The sequence below is a fragment of the Diabrotica virgifera genome, chromosome 4, assembly GCF_917563875.1.
Source record: "Diabrotica virgifera virgifera chromosome 4, PGI_DIABVI_V3a".
In the NCBI taxonomy this organism is placed as follows: Eukaryota; Metazoa; Arthropoda; class Insecta; order Coleoptera; family Chrysomelidae; genus Diabrotica; species Diabrotica virgifera.
In genome coordinates this window covers 236,969,777-236,992,733 of record NC_065446.1, presented here as the reverse complement: position 1 = coordinate 236,992,733, position 22,957 = coordinate 236,969,777, and the positions used below count along the sequence as shown (strand labels likewise).

The 22,957-nt window shown below is 32.1% G+C and overlaps 1 protein-coding gene across 1 annotated transcript in view; it reads right to left on the bottom strand.

Moving 5' to 3' along the window:
* The window catches only part of LOC114328904 (transferrin), an 86,653-nt gene that overhangs the window by 42,787 nt on the left and 20,909 nt on the right, over window positions 1-22,957 (bottom strand). The window contains exons 2-3 of the mRNA XM_028277884.2: window positions 11,298-11,391; window positions 3,858-3,982 (exon numbers count right to left, since the gene is read on the bottom strand). Coding sequence (XP_028133685.2) covers window positions 3,858-3,982; window positions 11,298-11,391 — 219 coding nt within the window. The remainder of the gene's footprint in view (window positions 1-3,857; window positions 3,983-11,297; window positions 11,392-22,957) is intronic.

The following is a 22,957-nucleotide window of genomic DNA, read 5'->3' as shown; positions in this document are numbered from 1 at the left end:
TTGTTGTCAAAGAAATATTCACCTGTATTAGATCTCATTATTTTTATTTTTATGTATATTTTCGATAAATGTATTGATAAATTAAAATTTCAATTAAACTTCCCCCTAAAATGGCATTTGAAAATTATTCAAATTTGTTTATAATTTGTTTTTTTAATAACATCGCGTGGATTAAATATTTTAAAATGCCGTTTCGATAATTGGGTTCCTGGGAATTTTTCACTAATTATCAAATTTTTTTGTCTTTTTTTTTTCTTATTTTTTTTTCTTGGAGTTTTATGTATTAAGGGCCCTTTTAGGGTTAAGTTTCATTAGGAATATCGAATCTCTAAGTTGTAGATTCTAGACCTAAAAATATTAAGATTGGTCTAAAATCACTTAAATAAAATGTGGCTACTTACTGAGTTACAGGGTGTTTTATTTAAAAATTTAAAAATTATTTTTACCAAGTACTTTCAAACTAATTGGCGTATCCTTATCATACTTGGCAGAAAGTGTGGCTACTATACAGTCTACTGAATTGTGATAAACAAAAGTTTCTATCTACTACCAGAGGCGTACGACAGGGGATAGTGAATGGTTGACCCTTTCCAAATTCTACGCCACTGAGGGTATTACTTACTTACTTACTTAGTCCTAAGCCTTTCTACCTTTAGGTGTAAGGCTGGTGGAGTTGAGTTTGGCATTGTAGTCTCCATGCTTTCCGATCTTGCGTTAGGTTTCTTGCACTTTCCAATGTCAATCCCTTCTTCTCGACTTCTTTCCTGATTTCATCTACCCACATATTGGTCTCCCTCTTTTGTTTTTCCCCTGCACTCTCGTTTCGAACACTCGTTTTGTTAGCCTCTCGTTCGACATTCTACACACGTGCCCGAACCATCTAAGTTGTCCTTCTACTATTTTTTCATTGATTGGTTCTAGTTTTAGGTTTTGTCTAATTGTTTCGTTTCGTATTTTGTCTGTCCTCTTTCTGTTTGCCTCTTTTCCTCAGGAACCTCATTTCCATAGCATTGACTCTGGATTTTTGTCTCCCCGTCAATGTCCATGTCTCGCTGCTATACATGATTGTTGGTCTAACTACTGATTTAACGACTGCCGTTTTTACTTTTTCCGGTATTTCTTTTTTCCCAAAAAATGTTGTTTTCATAGTGTTAAATAAGCTTCCTGTTCGTCCCATTCTCTCGTTTATTTCCATGTCTTGTTTACCATTTGATTCGATTATTAGTCCTAGGTATTTAAAATATTCCACTTGCTCTAGTTGTTTCCCGTCTAATTATATTGCGTGTGTCTTCCTCGTATTTGAAATTATCATTGTTTTTGTTTTCTCTGTATTAATTTTCATATTTATGTTTGATAGTTCTTCTTCTAGGATACTATACAGTCTACTAAATTGTGATAAACAAAAGTTTCTATCTACTACCAGAGGCGTACGACAGGGGATAGTGAATGGTTGACCCTTTCCAAATTCTACGCCACTGAGGGTATTACTATTTTAGCAAAATTTTTCGATTCTTCAATACCTTCTCTGTAAATAATATACTCTTTATTGGTAACGATTAAGTCATTAGTTTTCGAGATATTGGACGTTCAAAATGAAACGGCATAGTTATTTTGATTCATTCATTCATTCATTTTAAACTTCCAATATCTCGCACTCAAAGTATTGGAGAATCGAAAAATTTCGCTAAAATAGTAATTCACTCAGTGGCGTAGAATTTGGGAAGGGTCAATCATTCACTATCCCCTGTCATACGCCTCTGGCAGTAGCTACAAACGTCTATTAAGGTGATACAGTAGCGATCAACAGGTAGCCAAAACGCGTTCCAAGATTACGGCTGTAATTTTGAATATTTTTTCGAGATATTTGGCACACGTATTCGTAATATAATAAAGAATGGCGGTACAGAGCCCAATTTGAAAAATATATTAATATGTGGAAATTACTCTGTAATTAAATAGAACATTAAAAAAACGAGCCTGTACCGCCATTAAGAAGAACAAAAAAATACACTTTCTTCAAATAAACTTTTTTATCCGATGCCTAGATTGTGTGTCATTTTGGAACTACTAATGAAATAAAAAATTTTAGTAGTTCCAAAATGACACAAGATCTAGGCATCGGATAAAAAAGTTTATTTGAAGAAAGTGTATTTTTTTGTTATTCTTAATGGCGGTACAGGCTCGTTTTTTTAATATTGTATTATTATATTGTATTATATTATATTGTATTATTGTATTTTTAATATTACAGAGTAATTTCCACATATTAATATATTTTTCAAATTGGGCTCTGTACCGCCATTCTTTATTATATTACGAATACGTGTGCCAAAGATCTCGAAAAAATATTCAAAATTACAGCCGCAATCTTCGAACGCGTTTTCGCTACCTGTTGATCGCTAGTGTTTCCTCTTAATCACAATTTAGTAGGGTGTATAATAGCCACACTTTATGCCAAGTATGATAAGGATACGTCAAATAGTTTTAAAGTACTTGGTAACAATAATTTTTAAATTTTTAAATAAAACACCCTGTAACTCAGTAAGTAGCCACATTTTATTTAAGAGACTTTAGTTAAATCTTAATATTTTTAGGTCTAGAATTTACAACCCAGAGATTCAACATTCTTAATGAAATTTAACCCTAATAGGGCCCGTAGTAATATAACTCCAAGAAAAAAAGAAGAAGAAAAAGAACGACAAAAAAATTTATTAGTAAAAAATTCCCAGGAACCCAATTATCGAAACGGCATTTCAAAATACTTAATCCCCGCGACGTTATTAAAAAAACAATTATAAACAAATTTGAATAATTTTCAAATTCCATTTTAGGGGGGAGTTTAATTGAAATTTGAATTTATCAATACATTTATCGAAAATATACATAAAAATAAAAATAATTGGATCTTACGCAGGTGAATATATCTTTGGCAACAACCGCGTTTTTGCAATTGAAAATATAGTAACATTTAATAAACAAATTCAATATCTCAAAAAATATTAAATATTTTTCGACCACTTTTTTTTGCTTAAGATTGGTAACATAGCGCAACTTATTCTGTAAAATAAGATATTTTATAATGCTTATTTAAAAAGCTAAAAATAATTTTTTGCAAATTTGTTTTTAAAGTTTTATATACAATTATTTAAATAAATAGGGGTCAAATTTAATTTAGTAAGTCTTATGTGAAAGATTTACCCTTAAACTTTGCAGAAAAAAATCCTATAGACCTTCGTTAATAAGTGAATTACCTCAGCAGTTAAAAAAGTAATTTTTGTGCAAAAATGACCCCTTTTTAATTATTTAAACAATGATCCCCTTGTATGATTTGGATACTTTTTTGAAAATATCTTTTGTACCCACCTAAACTTTGATATAAAATTTGTTTCAACCTGTACGAATTTAAATTTTGACTTTTTTTATTTTATTAGGCTACTGTAACTTGTATAAATAAATCGTATAAACGAACCGAGAGTATTATTTTAACAGTAATCACACTACAGTATTTTTTGGAATATTTTTTACGCTTGCTATTTTTCTCGTATGTTTTAAAAATCTTATTTTTTATTTTTGACGTTTATAGTTAATGTAGGTTAATGTATGTGTTTTTTTGTTAAAAAAATTGATAACGCATAGCAATGAAGGGGGCCCCTAAATCTCTAGTGCTCAGGCAGGGCCCGACGTTAGGTTAAACCGGCACTGCCTTTAAGTACTACCAGCTCTAGTTTTGACGTGAACTTCATGATTTACTATACTATGTATGCGCTAGCCATTTTTTGTGTCCGATAAAAGTTTTGATTGAATGTTTTGAACCTAATGTTAGAAATAAATTATGTCACACATATAAATATTCTTACCACCAACAATTTCTCCTATCACAGAAACATTATCGGAAGCAAAACTTGCCCCCAAAAGGGCTTCTTCGGGGTCCAAAACAGCAAACTGATGTTCGCCTCTATCAATATGCAAAACGCAGCTAACCCTATAAAAAATAAAAACGTATTTATTCATTATATACATACATTATACACATTTATAAAAATATTATATACATGATTATTATAAACGTAGTTTCAAAAGTTATGCATCATCTAAAATCATGCTCATCTTCGTAGTTGATTTTTTGATGAACAGATTAAGGGATTCTGCTAATTTTTTTTATTATTTTAGATTTTTCTTTGGTATTCACACACTTGGGCAAAAGTTTGTTCAAACTTCTTTTTTGGACTTACCGGGTGGGAGAAAAGAAACGTTTTTCTTATGTTAAGTTTAATACACACTATAGGAAGGACAAGGTACAAGTGTGGTGTATACTTACGAGATCGTATTGTAGTCTTACGTTTTGTGAACATAAGCGTAATTTTAGGAAAAATATGTCAAGCATATCAAAAAATTTATATTTTTCTTTACATCAAGAATTTCCTCCGCCACCTGAATACATATTTAAGTATAACCTGCCAAAGCAAGATATTTCTACTATCGTCAGATTAAAAACTCGACACGGAAAATATGAGGCACATCTGCACAAATTAGGAATAGCTAATTCACATCAGTCTGTTTTTGTGATAATGTTTCGATTAGAGATTTGAACCATATTTTCTTTGAATGCAAAATTAACCAGAGATATATAAATCAATTATATTACAATTTACGACAAACACAAGTTCATTTTCCAATTAGTATAGAATATCTAATAAGTTGTCATAAAATGGAAATATTTAAATTACTCATAAACTACTTGAAAGAAACAAATATGGTCATTTAAGTGAAATAGGTATAAATATAACAAATCTAATAAATTGAGGTAAAAATAAAATAAACATCTGTGGCTAACGGACCCGCATCCAAGTCATTTTTTTTCTCACACACACACACACTCACACATATAACTTTTGATTTAACTATGTGTATAACTGAATGAAAAATATAGATTCAATAAGACGCAATAAATCCTATATCCTACGTATTTTCCATTTTTTGAGACTGGGGCTTGCATATGGGACATACCTATAAGTACATTATTTGAATATTTCTTATCCAAACAATATTAATTTGTTTTCTCACACATACGTGTGATAAAGAGCAAGAAATTCTCTCTAAGTCACGATCGACGAAAACTGCAACTACAATGGTTTCAGTTACCGAAACCGCTAATACACTATTTTCTTGATTTTTAAAAACGATATCTTTGAACAGCACAGTACAAAAATTTTAATAGATTTCAAAACAAAGACAATGAAAAACACAGACGACTCCAGCCCCAGCCAGACGCAGTGTCGGTTTATCCACTGGGCGCTTGGGGCGGGCGCCCAGGGGTCCGGGGCCCGTTCCTTTTAATTATAAAAAAAAATAAAGACGCTAAATAATCTACATATTCTCCGAAAAAAATCTCATACGCAGATACGCCATACACTGCAAAAGCCTATGTTCTATTGTTACATCTCTTCACGCCTATACACAGTGGCGTAGCCTAGCCCCAGAGGGGCCCCGTGTCAGTGTTTGTGGCGGGGTCTTTTTCCAAAAACTACAGAAAGTTGTCAGATTTAGCTATGTCTCGAATTGTATCCAAAATAATCGCATAAACGGAGTTTTTTTAGTTTCTAATAATTTCATTTTGAATTGTGGGGCTTAAATAATGATAGGTATATCTCACTTTTCGGCTTTAAAATAAGTTCTTTTAAAATAGTAACAAAATAAGTTCTTTTAAAATAGTTAAACGAAAGACAAAAATAGATATACATACATCTAATTTATAGATAAAGAATAGAATATTCTCGAAAATTCCAATACCCAAACAATTAATAGGTACACACTCTTTCAAACATTCAAAAGTACAGCGATTACAAAAATTGCAATTTGGCATTATACAGTGGCCTCTAAGGCTAACACTCCACTTGCGATTTGTAGTCGCGGCGACAAAAAAATCACTGTCGCAGAAAATTTAGAGTCTAGAAAATTAGTCGCTGTTTTTAGAATCGTGAATTGAATGCTACAAGGGTGTGACATCAGCTTTTAGATGTTTTTTTTTACTCTAGATAAAGAAGAAGTCAATACGTCAATTAATACTTTATGCTATGCGAGAAACATAAAAACGATGTTGATGAAACCAAAGAGAACTTGCATAATGAAATTACCCATTTTGTAACGTTATGCCAAAATTTGAATAAACATACAATTTATGAAAAATTTGATGTCATCCAGGATGTAAAGGCAACTTTTCCCACTATGGGGCTGCAACTTTACTGCAAATTTATTTTCGGTCTTTTTCGGTTTTAAAAAGAATAAAAACATATTTAAGGTCAAATTTGGGTCAAAAAAACCTAGACGCATCACTATTGTATATAGAGAATGAAGAACTGGAGAAACTGAATTGTGATAATTATTATATGGCAGTTTGCGAATGCCAAGTCAAAAAAAGTGATGTAATTTTTGCCTTTATGTATTTTTTAGAATGTTTTTTTGTTTGTCATGTGTTGTTTTGTGGAACTTTCTGTTTTTTATATATGTTTTTAAAAGTATTTTTTGGATTATTTTTTACGTTTGCTATTCTTCTTGCTTGTTAAAAAAATATTTTATGGATTTTACAATAAACTTTTATAAGTTAATACATGTGTTTTCTTGTTAAAAAACTGACAAAGAATAGCAATGAGGGGGCCCCTAAACCTCTAGCGCCCAGGGTCCGAAGTTAGTTTAAACCGGCACTGGCCAGACGTATAATAATTATGTATAAAAAATGACAATGAGATAGAACAAGTCAGATAATATATCTACCTAGGCCAAATTCGGATACTTGACAGAGAGAACCAAAGAACCAAATGAAGAGCAAGACTGGTATGGAGAGGATTTGAAAAACTCAGTTGGATACTTAAGAACCGCAAAACTACTTGATCAATCAAAACTTGAGGACCAAATTGCATCCTTCCTGTCATGATTATATGGATGTCAAACCTAGAGCCCAACCAAGACAAATATGAATAAACTAGCCACAACAGAAAGGCAAGGAAAGGGGCAATGTTAGGTATCTGTCAGATGGTTCCGCAGGAATGTGTCAGGAATGAATTAGGAATCTGTCAAATTCAAATGGTTTCGCAGGATACACTGTTGGATAAAAAGACCAACGTTGGAACGCCACAATACAACATTGGACAAAATATCTCAGTATATTTTGGTTGATAGTTGTGCTGAGTCTAGTTTTTATGTTAAGTTCGGCTAATATTGAATTATTTGTGCGATGTGCGGTCCATGGTATGCGCAACATTCTCCGGTAGACCCACATTTCAAATGCCATTATACGTTTTGCATCTGCTTTTTTGATGGTCCAAGTCTCTGAGGAGTAGGTGGCGATAGGAAATATTAACGCTCGAACAAGGCGTAATTTTGTGTTTTTTGTAATGTCAGTATTCTTCCATATTTTTGTGAGTTTGGCTGTTGCCGATCTGGCCATTATGATGCGCCTACGGATCTCGTCTTCGCATCCTCCACTGTTAGTAATAACGGAGCCTAAGAAATTAAATTGTTTGACCACTTCGTAACCTGCCAAGTCTCTTATCTCCGGTTGGTTGTTTCGGATCGGTCTTCGGTTGGCGGAAGACGCCAATATAACAGTGTCATCAGCATAACGCAGGTTTTTTATTTTTCTTCCTCCTATCGTTGCTCCACCTTGCCATTCCTCAAAAACTTGACGCATAATGTGTTCACTATATATATATATATATATATATATATATATATATATATATATATATATATATATATATATATATATATATATATATATATATATATATATATATATATATATATATATATATATATATATTATATATATATATATATATATATATATATATATATATATTACTAGCCTTACCACCAGACAAGACTCAGGCCACCTTGTCCATCTTTAATGGGTTTGATCCTCATTTGCAGTTCACATGTGAACTCGAGGACCCCAACAACCATAGTATCCCCTTCTTGGACATGCGTGTCACTAGAAGTGGAGATAACACACTTTGTACAAGTTGGTATAGGAAACCAATGGCCTCCAATAGGTTTCTCAACTACCATTCTTGTCATCCTTTTAAATATAAAATAAATCTTATTAAAGCTTTAAGCTGTAGGCTACATAGGTTGACACATCCGGTTAATCGAAGGGAATCCCTTCTGCTACTCAGAAGTATATTGGTAGATAATTCCTACCCTTCCTCCCTGATCAATAAATTTCTTTTTTCCCAAAGCTACGGTTCTTCTCTGAACGACATACCCAATGGTGACCAACTTAGATCAATATCGAATAATACTGTTAACATCACAATTCTGCCTACTACTAATCTTGGGACTCCTGTTTCCCAGTTTTCTTCACTTCCTTATTTTCCTCAGGTTACTGATAAACTTATTAAACTATATAAAAATAATAATATTCCTGTTAAGATTGCAATTAAGAACGCAAGAACAGTCAGAAATTTGTTCTCTAAGACTAAAACACCCTTGTCCCCTTTGGAACAAGTGAATGTGGTCTACCACATACCTTGTGCTGAATGTGACGCATGTTATGTAGGGCAGACAAAGCGAGCTTTAAAATCACGTTTAATTTCACACCGTAGTGATATCAATTTGAAAAAACCAACTTGTGCCTTAGCCCAACATGCAATAGATACAAAACATAAGGTGGACTTTGATGAAGCCAAGATCCTTTGCAATGAACGCAACCTGTCGAAAAGACAGTTCTTAGAGATGTGTTTCATATTAAAAACCTCTAATGTACTTAACAAGAGAACTGACATCAGTAACTTGAGTCAAATATACCATGCATTGATTTTGCAGAATTAGTTGGTATTATTACACTCAAATTATTATATTGTAAAAAAGTTTTGTGGTTTTCAGGCTTTTCCCACTTCTTTAATTTTGATCTTGCGGAATCAGTCGACGTTATTACTCTTAAATTATTTTATTGTAAAAAAAGTTTTTGGTGGTTTTTTCAAGCTTTTCCCACTTTTTTTGATAATAACAGTTTACTTAATAGATTAAACAATTTAAAATTTTCCATATGATAAAATTTTGCATTATTGATATTAATTTTAAATTACATTTTGCTAAACTGATTTATAAATTTTCTTAAATTATTGCATATTTTTTCTTGCTTTTTGAGCTGCGATATATGGGAGTTATACTGTTGTACTATCTAATATATTAGTTAGTTAACTGGATTACCAGTACTAACGTAGGCACTTTTCCATATAATTGTGTGAAGTGCCCTCACTTGTTTAAATTAAACTGTGATTCTTGTCTACGAGGTATAAGGTACATCCCTTGATTACTTCTTGATATTACTTTCACTTTTTAAACACTTATATAACTGTTTTAATTACATCAATTTAAATTTTACCGCGCTGCACTGCAGCTGTCAGTCACTCTTTGTTATAAATCTTTTAAAGGTTGCCTGCCTCTTGGCGAGATGTCAGTTTACACCTGATAATTCAAACTCCATTTTCTTTTGTGTGTCAGTTGGGCTCGGATGACCTGCTGGTAACTATTTAACTTTAAATTTTCAAAGTTGCATATTAGCATTCTACTTATTTAATGATGTTACCTAAAGTTAAAATGAAGTATGTTTAAATACTACTAAGTTTTTGGAAGTGTGAATCTGGTTTTTTCTTGGTTCATTCTTGACTTTAAAAAAGCAAGCCGGCTTTTTTACACTTGTTTTTTATATGTGACTGTTACCACATGGTCTTGTCTTTGGCTGTACTAAAGTTTTTTAAATATTAACTATACACTTAAATGTTATATACTTTTACATTACGTTGGTTCATGGATAAGGTTTTTTTACTATGTACATCTTATCTGTTGCTACATGTCTTTTTAAGGTAACGCTAGTGCTTTTTTACCTCTCTTTTGGATGTTGTTTCTTATACCACTCTTTTTGTAGATGAACTGATGATGTCTACTGAGCAGTAGACGAAACGTCTTCAATAAATAGATGAAGTAGCTGAATTCTTTGTCTCTTCTTTCACCCACTTGACCGATAAAACCCTACACTTACGAGTGCTCCTTTGTTATATATATATATATATATATATATATATATATATATATATATATATATATATATATATATATATATTGAATAGAATGGGGGATATAATGGGGGAAGTTCTTTGCTCGCGTGAGATATCAACGCTACTGTACGGTAATTACTGCAATCTGTCAGAGAACCTTTTTTGTATATGGGGATAAACGTGAGTTTACCCCAGTCATTTGGCCACTTTCCGGTATTCCAGATCTCATTGCAAATTCTAAGCATTACTTCCGTCCCTAATTCTCCCATGTCTTTGAGTATTTCAGCTGTTATTCCATCCTCTCCTTGTGCTTTTCTACATTTTAGCTTTTTTATTGCCGACTCAATTTCAGATTTCAATATTTGAGGTTCTTTTTCATAACTTCTTTTCTCATTATTATGTTCTGGGTCGTTGTTAGAGAATAGTATTTCACAATATTGTTTCCAAACCTCTGCGATACCGTCTGGGTTTGTTATCGTATTTCCACTATTATCTTTGATGATCTGTGTCTGTGGTTTGAATTCTCTCGCTAGATATTTGACTTTGGAGAAAAGATAAGATGAGATACTTAGACGATATTAAAAAAAAAGCCGGAACAAATTGAAAGGTTAATAAAAATATGTGCCAAAATAAAAGCGTAGCATTTATACAACAAAATAACTTGTAAGAAGGACCAACAAAGAAAATATTTTAATTACTTACCCTTTCGTTTACGAATTAAAGTTCTTTAAGCTAAAAATTTGAAATTTGTAACATTTTTTTGGTTTCGACTTTTTTTGGAAATTTTTCGTTTTTGACTTACATTTTCAAAATGCACCGTTTGGTCACTACAAGATGTTATTTGAGGACATCATGAGCAAATGGAGTAAAAATAAGATATATATTTTTTTAAATATCTTTAAATCTTTTTAAATTCTACTACATATTTATCAACACCATAAGACACATTCAATACTAATTGTTCACATTTATAACGCAAGTGACTAGAATGAATCGACGCTGTATAGGTGTATAGAAACTTATATTTCAACTAATTAAATATTTTGTTCAAAGGCTGTTAGATGGCAGCACAAGTACTCATTGGACGGAATAGGATGTCCATAACCGGGGACAATGTGTTCCAAGGGTAAAAACACATGGAGCTACATACAAAAAATTATAAAATAGATTGTCCTCAAGTGAGGACACGGTGAACGAAAGGATTAAAATGTTTATGTCAAATTATATGTTTACACTTACTTTGATTTAACAGTATCGCATTCGTAGGGTTCAGTACCACGGGCAACATTACCACAGGCTGCGTCTAAGCTGTTGACTGTTGTGCAAATTTTATCTGAAAATAAAAAAAAGCTTAATTGTTTACCCAAAATTTTCAAATAACTGTCTAAACTTTCCTATTTTGAAGTATTAAATCTCAAAAACCTTTTTTATTGCATGTGCTCAAATGTTGGACGTCCATTTGGTACCATTTTCCAGTTCTTAGCGGTATTATTGCCACGTCCATTCTTCGCATATGTCCATACCAGAATAGATTTCTTCTTTTATTTCATGATTTAGTGTCGCTTTCAGATTCATTAGTTCCCTAATTCGTTCATTTCTCACTTTATCCATTACTTTTAATTGCAGCTTCTTCTCCGAAACAACATTTCCATTGCATTTATTCTGTTTTTCATTCTATTATTTGTCACTCACGTCTCTGGGCCATTCACTGAACAGCTTTCCACTATTGTCTTAAAGATTTGTTCTTTAGTTTTGCGTGTAATATTTTTATTTTGTTTATTATACCCGTTTCATTTGATCCTCTGTTTGCTAAAATTACCCCACGTATTTTTATTCATTTGTTTGTTCTCTTGAGTTGTTATTTATCTCCAAGTCTACTACGGTGTTTCCAATGACTATGTATTGCGTATTGCGTTTTATCATAAATTAGTTTCAACCTCCAGCTCCCTTCTAGATTTTTGATCATTTAGACCAGCGTTTTCAATCTGTGGTACATGTAGTACCACTGGTGGTACATATCATTGTTTGCGGTGGTACACAAAAACAGCCAAAATCAGCACCACTATTATAGTTAATTAGATTACCTAGGATAGGTATTTCAGTTAAATGGTACCAAAAATAATAAAAAGTATTTTGTGGTAAATGACTCAAAAAGATTGAGAACCACTGATTTAGACGATAGCGCCTTTGTCTTCTGCTAACATTGATTATGGGCAAACAAAAAGCTGTAGATAAATTTTTTAATAGAGTATTAGTCCAAGAAATGAAGCCTAAAATAGGACAAAACCTCGCCTTTACTACAATATTTTTTAAGGATGAAAACTACCCCTTATTGCCAAAATACACTGCGCGTCATAGAAAACGGGCACCCTAAAAAATGGGTCATTTTTGATGTCGCGTATCTCCTTAACCTGTTGTCCGATTTAAGTGATTTTTTTAATATGTTATAGCCTTATTCTTTGTCAATATCCCTGTAATATAATTTTTGCTAAACAGGTAAATTTTCATTGTATACCGGGTGTACGAATCAACCTGTGTTTTTTTCTCAAAGTTCGCAAAACCCTGTAGAATATTCTATCCTTTATAAAATAATGAAATTAAATCCCGACTATAGCCTCAGGTTTTCTGAACATTCTGTGTTTTTATTCATTCTCTTATGTTGGATAATACAAAAGTTTTGTACTTTAACAACAAACTAGTCATGTTCTTCATCAGTATAGGTCGTTTGTAAATAAGTGCGACAAACTTGGCAATTCTGCATGAAAAAATATGACCGTTTGCTTTATAAACTTATGTCCGCAAATACTTCGTTTACGAGATACGGGATGTTGATTTTTTTTTACAAACTGACGATTTATTTTATTGCTCTAAAACCGGTTGAGATATGCAAATGAAATTTAATATGTTCTAAGAGATAGTTATTGCGAATTTTTTGACTTGCAATCAAGAATTTTATATTCACTATTGGCGTGCATACGGGTAATATGATCGACCATATTACCCGTATGCACGCCAATGGTGAATATAAAATTCTCAATTGTATGTCAAAAAATGTGCAATAACTACATCTTAAAACCCACCAAATTTCATTTGCATATCTCAGCCAGTTTTAAAGCAATAAATAAATCGTTAGTTTGTAAGAAAAATTTAACATCCCGTATCTCGCAAACGAAGCATTTGCGGACATACGATTATAAAGCAAACTGTCTTATTTTTTAATGCAGAATTACCCCATAAAGTTTGTCGCACTTGTTTAGAAACACCCTGTACTGAAAAAGAACATGGCTAATTGTTAAAGTACCTAACTTTTGTATTATCCAACATAAGCGAATGAATCAAAAAACAAAATGTTGATAAAACCTGAAGCTATAGTTGGATTTTAATATCAGTATTTTATAAATGCTAGAATATTCCACAGGGTGTTGCGAACTTTGAGGAAAAAACACAGTTTGATTCGTACACCCGGTATACAATGAAAATTTACCTGTTTAGCAAAAATATTATTACAGGGATATTGACAAAGAATAAGGCTATAAGATATTCAAAAAATCACTTAAATCGAACAACAGGTTTAGGAGATACGCAACTTCAAAAATTACCCATTTTTTAGGGTGCCCGTTTTCTATGACGCGCAGTTTATATAAAAAAAGCATAAAAAGAGTGTTTGTTCAGATAAATAAAACGATGATTGTTTATTTTTTAACAACTCTACAAAAAAGTTTATAAACAATGAAATTTGTTTAAGATGAATTGAATAGGTAATGATTTTTTGGTGCTCTAAGTATAATTTTTAAATATTTCAACCCTTTAAAAATTCATTTTTAAGGGTTAAAAATTGTAAAATTGCCAAAATGTATAAAAAAATCTTAAGATAACAAGATTTGGTGTGAGTTACGTAATGATAATCGAAACATAAAATTAATACAACGCTCTATATTTACAATTCTAATAATACAATTTCACATACAAATATTTGTAAATCGTCGCCACCTTGTATTATTGGAGTTCTATTACTGCAATTATTATCAGAACAACCAGAGCAAGTTGGGTTACAAAATAACAAATAATAACCCCAGCTTTCAGCAGCTATTGCAGAATCTTTTGAAAACCACCCCGTCAGTTGGCTGAATATTGTAGTTTCCAAGCCTTTGCTGGACCTGAAGGTAAGTCCTTTTTGAGTGCACATCTAAAGCACCAATGCACATCTACGTATTCGTAGGGCGCCGTCCGATTTCTCGCTGAAAAAATAGGGACTGACTTTCTTTTCGTCATAAGTCACTCAATTTTTTAACAAGAGACTTTTTTTATTTTTTAAGATATACATATGTTTTTAAATACTTTAAATCAGTTTATATAAGTTATCCTCGAAAAATTCATAGTTTTCCCGTCTTTTGACTTAGTCTTACCGAAAATTAAATATGTAAATCATTGTGTTTATTTTTCCAAAAGGTAAATTTTTGTTAATTAGAGTTATTTTGATAAAACGAATAATTTTTCAGATATTAGCAGAAAACTAATTAAAAAAAATTGATTTTTTCTATATAAAACTAACACTTTCGATAGCGAATAAATCGGAAACTACTACAGTCCCTGGCCATATTATTATGTCACCTATTCCACGAAGTACATTTTATTTAAAAATTATTTTTAAATTTAATTTTGTTATGTAATGTTAATGTTATACATCATCTAAATATATTTAATAATAAACAACAATAAAATATTTGAAAATAGTACATATTTATATATTTTTTAATATTTTATTAAATTTCTGACCTTAATCCCATAGAAAATATTTTGAAGCTTTTAAAACGAGAAATTTCCAGTGAAAAGGTCACTAACAAACTTGTTTTGATTAAAGAACTAATAATCATTGGAACCACACTGACAAATAGGGCTTTTCATCGACTGCCATTTGTTTCGAGCTTCTGTCAGATATCGTATAATCCGTGTATAATATTAATATACACGGATTATACGACATCTGACAGAAGCTCGAAACAAATGACTGTGAGTAAAAAGCCCTATTGAAACAAACTGAATTTAACTGCCTCCCAAAGTATACCAAGACGGGTACTAGCGGTAATCAAAATTAAAGAGGGCTCAACAAAATATTAAAAAACTATAAATATGTGATAATTTCAAATGTTTTATTGCTGTTTATTATTAAATATATTATATTTATATAGCTATAAAACATTAAAAAACATTCCATATTTATATATTTTTTAATATTTTGTTGAGCCCCCTTTAACTTTGATTACTGCTAGTACTCGTCTTGGCGTACTTCGAATGCAGTGATTCAGATCCAGAAATTCAACAAAATATTAAAAAATATATAAATATGTAATATTTTCAAATATTTTATTGCCGTTTATTATTAAATATATTATAGTATGTATAACATTAACATTACATAACATTACATAACAAAATTAAATTTACAAATAATTTTTAAACAAAATGTACTTAGTGGAATAGTTGATTTTTACAAAAATTCATAGGTGGTCATAAAAATATGGCCAGGGACTGTACATATTTTTTATTTTTATTTAATATGCTCTACAGGGCTTTACAACTAACAATTACAATTTTACATAATTCAAATGACAATATAATATACTAATGTCTTATATATATTATATAATTTGATTTAATGTCTATGTAAAACTTGCTGCACTATTTTTCTCCACTGTATCCTATTTTTTGCTTTCTCTTTCCAGTCTGTAATTTCCATCGATCCTATAATATTCTTGAAACTTTTCGTGCCATCTTTTTCTTGGGCTACCTCGTCTCCTTGCCCCAACTGGTCTTCTTAACAGTACCTTCTTTGGCATTCTTGACCTATCCATCCTCTCGACGTGACCTGCCTACCTGATTCTTTGTGCCTTTGTGTATCTTGTTATACTTGGTTCCTTGTAAAGCATCCTTAAGTATTGATTAGTTCTTCTTTGCCAACCGTCTGCCGTATTTTCCCCCAAAAATAGTCCTCAGTACCTTGCGTTCCCACCTCTCTATCATTTCTTCTTCTGTTTTGTTTAGTACCCATGTCTCACATCCGTAGGTGACTGTTGCTGTTATTACAGTTTGGTATATTCTGATTTTCGCCTTTCTTGATACATAATTTGATTTTAATATTTTTTTAAACTGCCGTCCTTTCGGTTACCTTTAGCTATCCTGTGCTTTAGTTCATTTTGCTCGTGTCCTTTTTCATCTATTATGGCACCTAGATATGTAAAGTGCTTTACTCGTTTAAACTTATATTCTTTTCCATTGAACGCTGTTAACTTTAGAATATCTTCAGGTTCTCTTTCTGTGTTGCCTAGCACCGTATACTTCGTCTTTTCTTCATTTATTTCTAGGCCGAATTTTTTTGCCTCTCTGACTAATCTCAGGATTTTCTTTAATACGGTATTAGTTTTTGCTAGCAGTGTAAGGTCGTCGGCGTAGGCCATGCATTGATGCTCGTTACGGTAGATCGTTTCTTGTGTTTCTATTCTGCTGTTCCTTACAATTGTTTCCAAAACTAGATTAAATAACACACTTGATAGAGGGTGACCTTGTCTGAGTCCTTTTTTGACTACAAACTCTTCCGATTTGTGACTGTTCCACACTATTTCGTTAGATGTCATATTTAAGGTAATTCTTATTAGCTTGATTAGTTTTTCTGGTATTTTCATTTGCCGTAGGGCTTCATACATTTTTTCTGTTAATTTTGTCATAGGCCTGTTTAAAATCTATGAAGAGTGCATATAAAACCATTTTATGTTCGTAGCAGGTTGTTTGGATTTCTTTTATGTTAAATATGTGCTCTGTCGTCGATCTATTGTTTCTAAAGCCTGCTTGATATTCTCCTATTAGTTTGTCTGCGTATACCTCTAATCTTTCTCTCACAATCCTAGCAAATATCTTATAACACACGTCCAGCAGAGCAGTACCCCTGTAATTTTGCACCATCGTTACATCCCCTTTTTTATGTACATAATGGGATTATGCAGGCTCTGGCTGTATATATCGACTTTATCAAATCAAATGTATAGAACATTTTTTGCTTAGAATTAATTTTTTTAGCAATTTTTGTGGTTAAAATATACGAAAAAATTTCCACCTCCGAGATGGGGTGGCAACTATCCCCATGGTAAAAGCGCCTTTCAGCATCATATAGATTTTGATCCTTGGACTATCCACTACTTATTGTGAAAACGTTCGAATCCTGGACTATATTATAAATATCGCTGACAAAAAATATAAATATTTCAAAGTAATCGAATAGGTATTTGAAATCTCACGGAAGTTTTTATTGCGACATAAAGCAAAAGAGAACAAACCGCTGCCTTATCAGAAGTTATTGTCATACGAGTACGAGTTGAGTCACCTATTACGAAAAAGTATAATTAAAGAACACCATTACCTCTACCGATTGGATAATTAACTTGAATAATACTCCCATGTTAGTAAAAAGCCTACTTAGAATCATTTTCTAGAGATTAGCTCAATATAATGAATTTTGCAAGATATTAGGAATAGTCGAGAATTTTGAATAATTTCGTGATGTGTTTCGTAAGAAGTTATTTTTATTTTATAGTTAAATGTAATTATTTCTTCAAAAATTTATGTATATTGGGACGACCATTAGGAAAAACAGATGGTGTATAAAAATGGCCTCACGCAATGAATTCATTTTCTCAAGGACAGATAAAAAATATGTAATGGCGCGAGAGATCCAATGCCAAGTCGCGAATTTGAATATGTACTGATAAAAAATATTTACTTTAATAGATAAGCCCAGGTATAACGTTAGTTTTTTTTAATCTAATCGATTTTTTAGTGAACGAGCTTATCAATAAAGTGTTTATGTTATAGTCAAAGCCCGAATTTCAGGCACTCCTAGGTTTGACTAGGCAATCCTCAGGTCTGACTGACGGTCTTAGGGTAAGAACAGAACAAGTGGGTCGAGGTGGAGGTGTAGGTCGCGGTGGATGCCACTAGTTAAGTCGCGGTCGATGTCGACAGCACATAGCAAGGAGGTCACCTGCGCTGTAAGTCGAGCTAGAACCACTATCTTTAATGAAATTTTAATGACAAAAAGACTGTGCTTTTGCGATGTTGTGTCAGTCAAGTGATGATAGTTACGGAATGTCAGCTGTAAATAATCAGATTCTCCTTCATATTTAAAAAATTTACTGAATTTAATTACTTTAGAAATTCAAAAATAAACTGAATACAAAAAAGGGATTATATAAAAAGTATCAAGTCAGATAGCGCAGGTAATGACAACTTGGCTTCGAACGGACCAATCACAGGGAAGCATCCTTGTAGGCAGCGCAGTAGACATTCATGTAAAACAAACTCATTTTATTTTCAAAAGCATAGATGTAAATCTCCTGGATGGCATCGCGCTAAACCTCCACCGCGACTTACCTGCTCTGTTGGCTTCCATTCACTACAATATGTGTTTGTTTTACATGGATATCGACTATCGACATCGACCGCGACCCCTTGTTCTGTTCTTACCCTTAGTCAAAGCCCGAAATAAATTACAGTTTCGGCCTTTGACTAGTCAAACCTAGGAGAAACTAGGTTGGTCAGGCAAAGTTCGAAATTTAATTTTATGAAATCGGAGTTTGACTAGTCAAACCCCGATCAGCTATTAAAATGTCGTAATTTGTTAGATTAGGTTTAATAAAACGTAAGTTTTTAATTTTGATGTTTATTTGTACAGTCGGAAAAATGAAAGAATACCCATGAACGATCACATCAATCACATATTGTTCAGATTATTAATAATCTGTCTCTCTCGTTTGTTATTTATGGAAAAAACAGCAAATACAAAATATGTGATTGATGTGATCGTTCCTGGGTATTCCTTCATTTTTCCGACTGTATATTGTCGTAATTAAAATAAAAAAAAATAGTGTTTATTCTCACATGTTGAGGCAGTAAGTATGGCATTTAGAGTTGCACAATACGTTAGCGTTAGACCTTTTACACTTACATAATTTTGAAGAGCAGTTTTCTTATTGCAGTAGCATTTTATAAAGCCTTGTCTTCCAAGTTTAGAATCTTTTGTTCTAATTTCTCTTAGAGACAAGACAGCTTAACGTCTGGAACATCTTCGAAATTAAGAAAATTCTCCTTGCATTCTCGTATTTGATTTCTTGAAAAAAGTGTGTTTATTGTTCCGTATTTTATACCAACTCTATATAAACCGTCAATTGTTTTATCTTGTGTGATACCGCTCTTTGGCTCTATCAAAGCTGGGGATAGGTATTGTTACAGTTTTTCCGATCGAAATTGGAGGAAATTTTTTTTCACTATATTGTTTCATAGCATTAGCCTGCACATGAAGACCTTTAATCGCCTTTCCTTTATTTATTTTAATCTTTTCTGTCTGTGCACAACGCATGCATGTAACTTTTCTTTCAAAACCTTCATAGTATGCACCAAGTGTGCAAGCGCACACAACATGTACCACCTGATTACAAATTATGCACGTACATGCGTCAGAGCTCTCTTTTTGGCTAATACAACAAACCACATCTGAAGAAATTACCAAATTACGTGTAAATAAGAATCAAAACTCCGTTCGCTCAACTCATGCACCACAAGCGCACACAACATGTACCACCTGATTACAAATTATGCACGTACATGCGTCAGAGCTCTCTTTTTGGCTAATACAACAAACCACATCTGAAGAAATTACCAAATTACGTGTAAATAAGAATCAAAACTCCGTTCGCTCAACTCAGACGGATTTTGATAGATTCAGAGTGGGAAACGTACAACACAAAATTTCCTGCCTCACAATATTACAAGCTCAAATAACGTTTCATTAAAAAAAAGAAGAATTATTGGAAATATTGGGAGTGTATACTAAACTCATACAATTCTGTGGAAACTATTTCCTTAAAATATTTTTATTCTGTGTAAAAATTTTAATAATATTTTTAAATATTTTGGTGTAATTTCCTCCAATTTAGATCGAAAAAATTGTAACAATACCTATCCCCAGCTTGGATAAAGCCAAAGGAGATGCTCGAAATATTTTGGGTATCATACAAGATAAAACAATTGCCGGTTTATATAGAGTTGGTACGAAATACGGAACAATAAACACACTTTTTTCAAGAAATCAAGTAAGAGAATGCAAAGAGCATTTTTTTAATTTCGAAGATATTCCAGACGTTAAGCTGTATCTAAGAGAAATTAGTACAAAATATTCTAAATTTGGAGGACAAGACTTTTAAAAATGCTACTGCAATAAGAAATGCTCTTCAAAATTATGTAAGTGTAAAAGGTATTGTGCAACACTAAATGCCATACTGCCTCAACATGTGAGAATAAACACTAATTTTTTATTAAAATAAAAAAATGACGTTTTAATAAACCTAATCTAACAAATTACGACATTTTAATAGATAATCGGGGTTTGACTAGTCAAACCCCGATTTCATCAAATTAAATTTCGACCTTTGCCTGACCAACGTAGTCTCTCCTAGGTTTGACTGGTCAAAGGCCGAAACTGTAATTTATTTCGGGCTTTGACTAAGACCGTCAGTCAGACCTGAGGATTGCTTAGTCAAACCTAGGAGTGACTGAAATTCGGGCTTTGACTATAACATTTATACAGGGTTTCTTGAAACTCAGTTTCTCCGAAATCATGCTCCGAAATGGTAGTTCTCGTCATTGAATTCTTCCGTTGATTGAAATATTAATATTATTAATATATACATATTATACCTATACCCTCAATATATCATAATGTTGTTCTGAAGCTATTTCCTTGTGGCATTTTCACGATTAACTATTTAGATGGGAAATTAGCCACAATTAAATTAAAAAAATAATTTTATTAACGTTTCGACGCCCAAATCGGGTGTCGTTGTCAAAATACAAAATACTACTAAAATAAACAAAAATGTTGTTGCTAAGTAAAAATTTTTTTTTTAATAATTTATTTAATCTGACTCATTTATATTGGCAATTCAGACGTATATTATACGAAACGTTAATAAAATTATTTCTTCAATTTAATTGTGGCTTATTTCCCATCTAAATAGTTAATCTCAATATATCAATCAACGATTCTACTTATCATCGCTAAAGCCTTGGTTGCATGTAGCTAGTTTAGCTAGTATTATATACCTACTTCCAAATCCAGTACTGTGGTCAGAGCCACTAAGTTATGCTAAGCCTTATCTTATAGTGGTCATGAAATTATGAGAATTAAAAAGAAAAGCATTGGACAGAAATCAATGGAAGGAAGAAATGTACGGAAAAACTATAAGAAATATAAAATGTATTTTATATAAGTATATAAATGTCAATAGAAATAAATTGTAATGGAAAATTAAACTTTTCAGTCCTAGGCCTTCAAGGTCTGTTGAGCTTTAAAAATATATAAATATAAGATAACCGATAAGGACATATAAATGTTTCTTAGAATCATTAAACTGCATCCCAGACAGTTGGGAGTACTGCGTTGCTATGTTGAAAAATCAAATAAAAATTCCAAACATTAAAAATAATACTATTAACTATATAGTCCTGTCGCCAGGGGGGGTACAACGGCCTCCTGTATTCAGATGGACTTACTTAAGTTTTTTTTATGTATTTTGACCTGTAGAATACGAATTTTTAGGGTAACAGTTGATCCGCATGTCGATAAGATTGTTATAAACCAAGAAGTTGAGGAATCACATAACAGCGATTTCTCGCAAAACAAAACATTTTTTTGTATTTTTTGGGCCATTCTAACCAAAAAATGTTCCTACAAATTTTTTCGTAGGATGCATAGTTTTCGAGATAAACGCGGTTGAACTTTCAAAAAATCGAAAAATTGCAATTTTTGAACCCGAATAACTTTTGATTAAAAAATAAAATAGCAATTCTGCTTACCGCATTTGAAAGTTCAAGTCAAATTATATCGGTTTTAATTATTTATATTGCTAAAAATTGATTATTTTATTGTTAAAAAAACTATAAACACCTAGTGCTTGAGTGATGTTTTCAATGATTTCTCCTTTAAAATCGAATGAGTAGGTAGAAGAGGTAAAAGTGCAAGCGGGGCTATTTCTACGTAGCATGCATTAAAACGCATGTATTAGGCACGGGAAACACTATGTGTTTAAAGCTTTTTTTAACAATCAAAAAATAAATTTTTAGCAATGCAAATATTTAAAACAGATATAATTTGACTCAAACTTTTAAAGGCGGTAAGCAGAATTGCTATTTTATTTTTTATTCAAACGTTATTCGGGTTCAAAAATTGCAATTTTTCGATTTTTTGAAAGTTCAACCGCGTTTATCTCGAAAACTATGCATCCTACGAAAAAACTTGTATTAACATTTTCTGGTTAGAATGACCCAAAAAATACAAAAAAATGTTTTGTTTTGCGAGAAATCGCTGTTATGTAATTCCTCAACTCCTTTGTTTATAACAATCTTATCGACATCCGTATCAACTGTTACCCAAAAAATTCGTGTTCTACGGGCCAAAATACATAAAAAAACTTGGGTAAGTCCATCTGAATTAAGAAGGCCGTTGTAACCCCCCTGGCGACAGGACTAATAACAATGTAACGTTATAACTACTTTATACCATTTAAATTTAAAGGATTTTCATCCAGATATTTTTAGTGACCCAACCATGTATACCTCCAAACCTCATAAGCAGTACTGATGATCGAATTGTCATTCCGAAAACGTGTTGTGATGTAGCCCGAAAGGGTTTTAATTTTTAATATATAATTATTACTTTTATAAAGCCCTTTATTGGGGCTTTTAAAATAAAGTTTTTAATAAATAGGGTTTTGAGCCCTTTATGGGGGTTTTTAAAATAAATATACCTTTTACACAGAAGATTTCTCTTCAATTTTTTGTAATTAATGGTATAC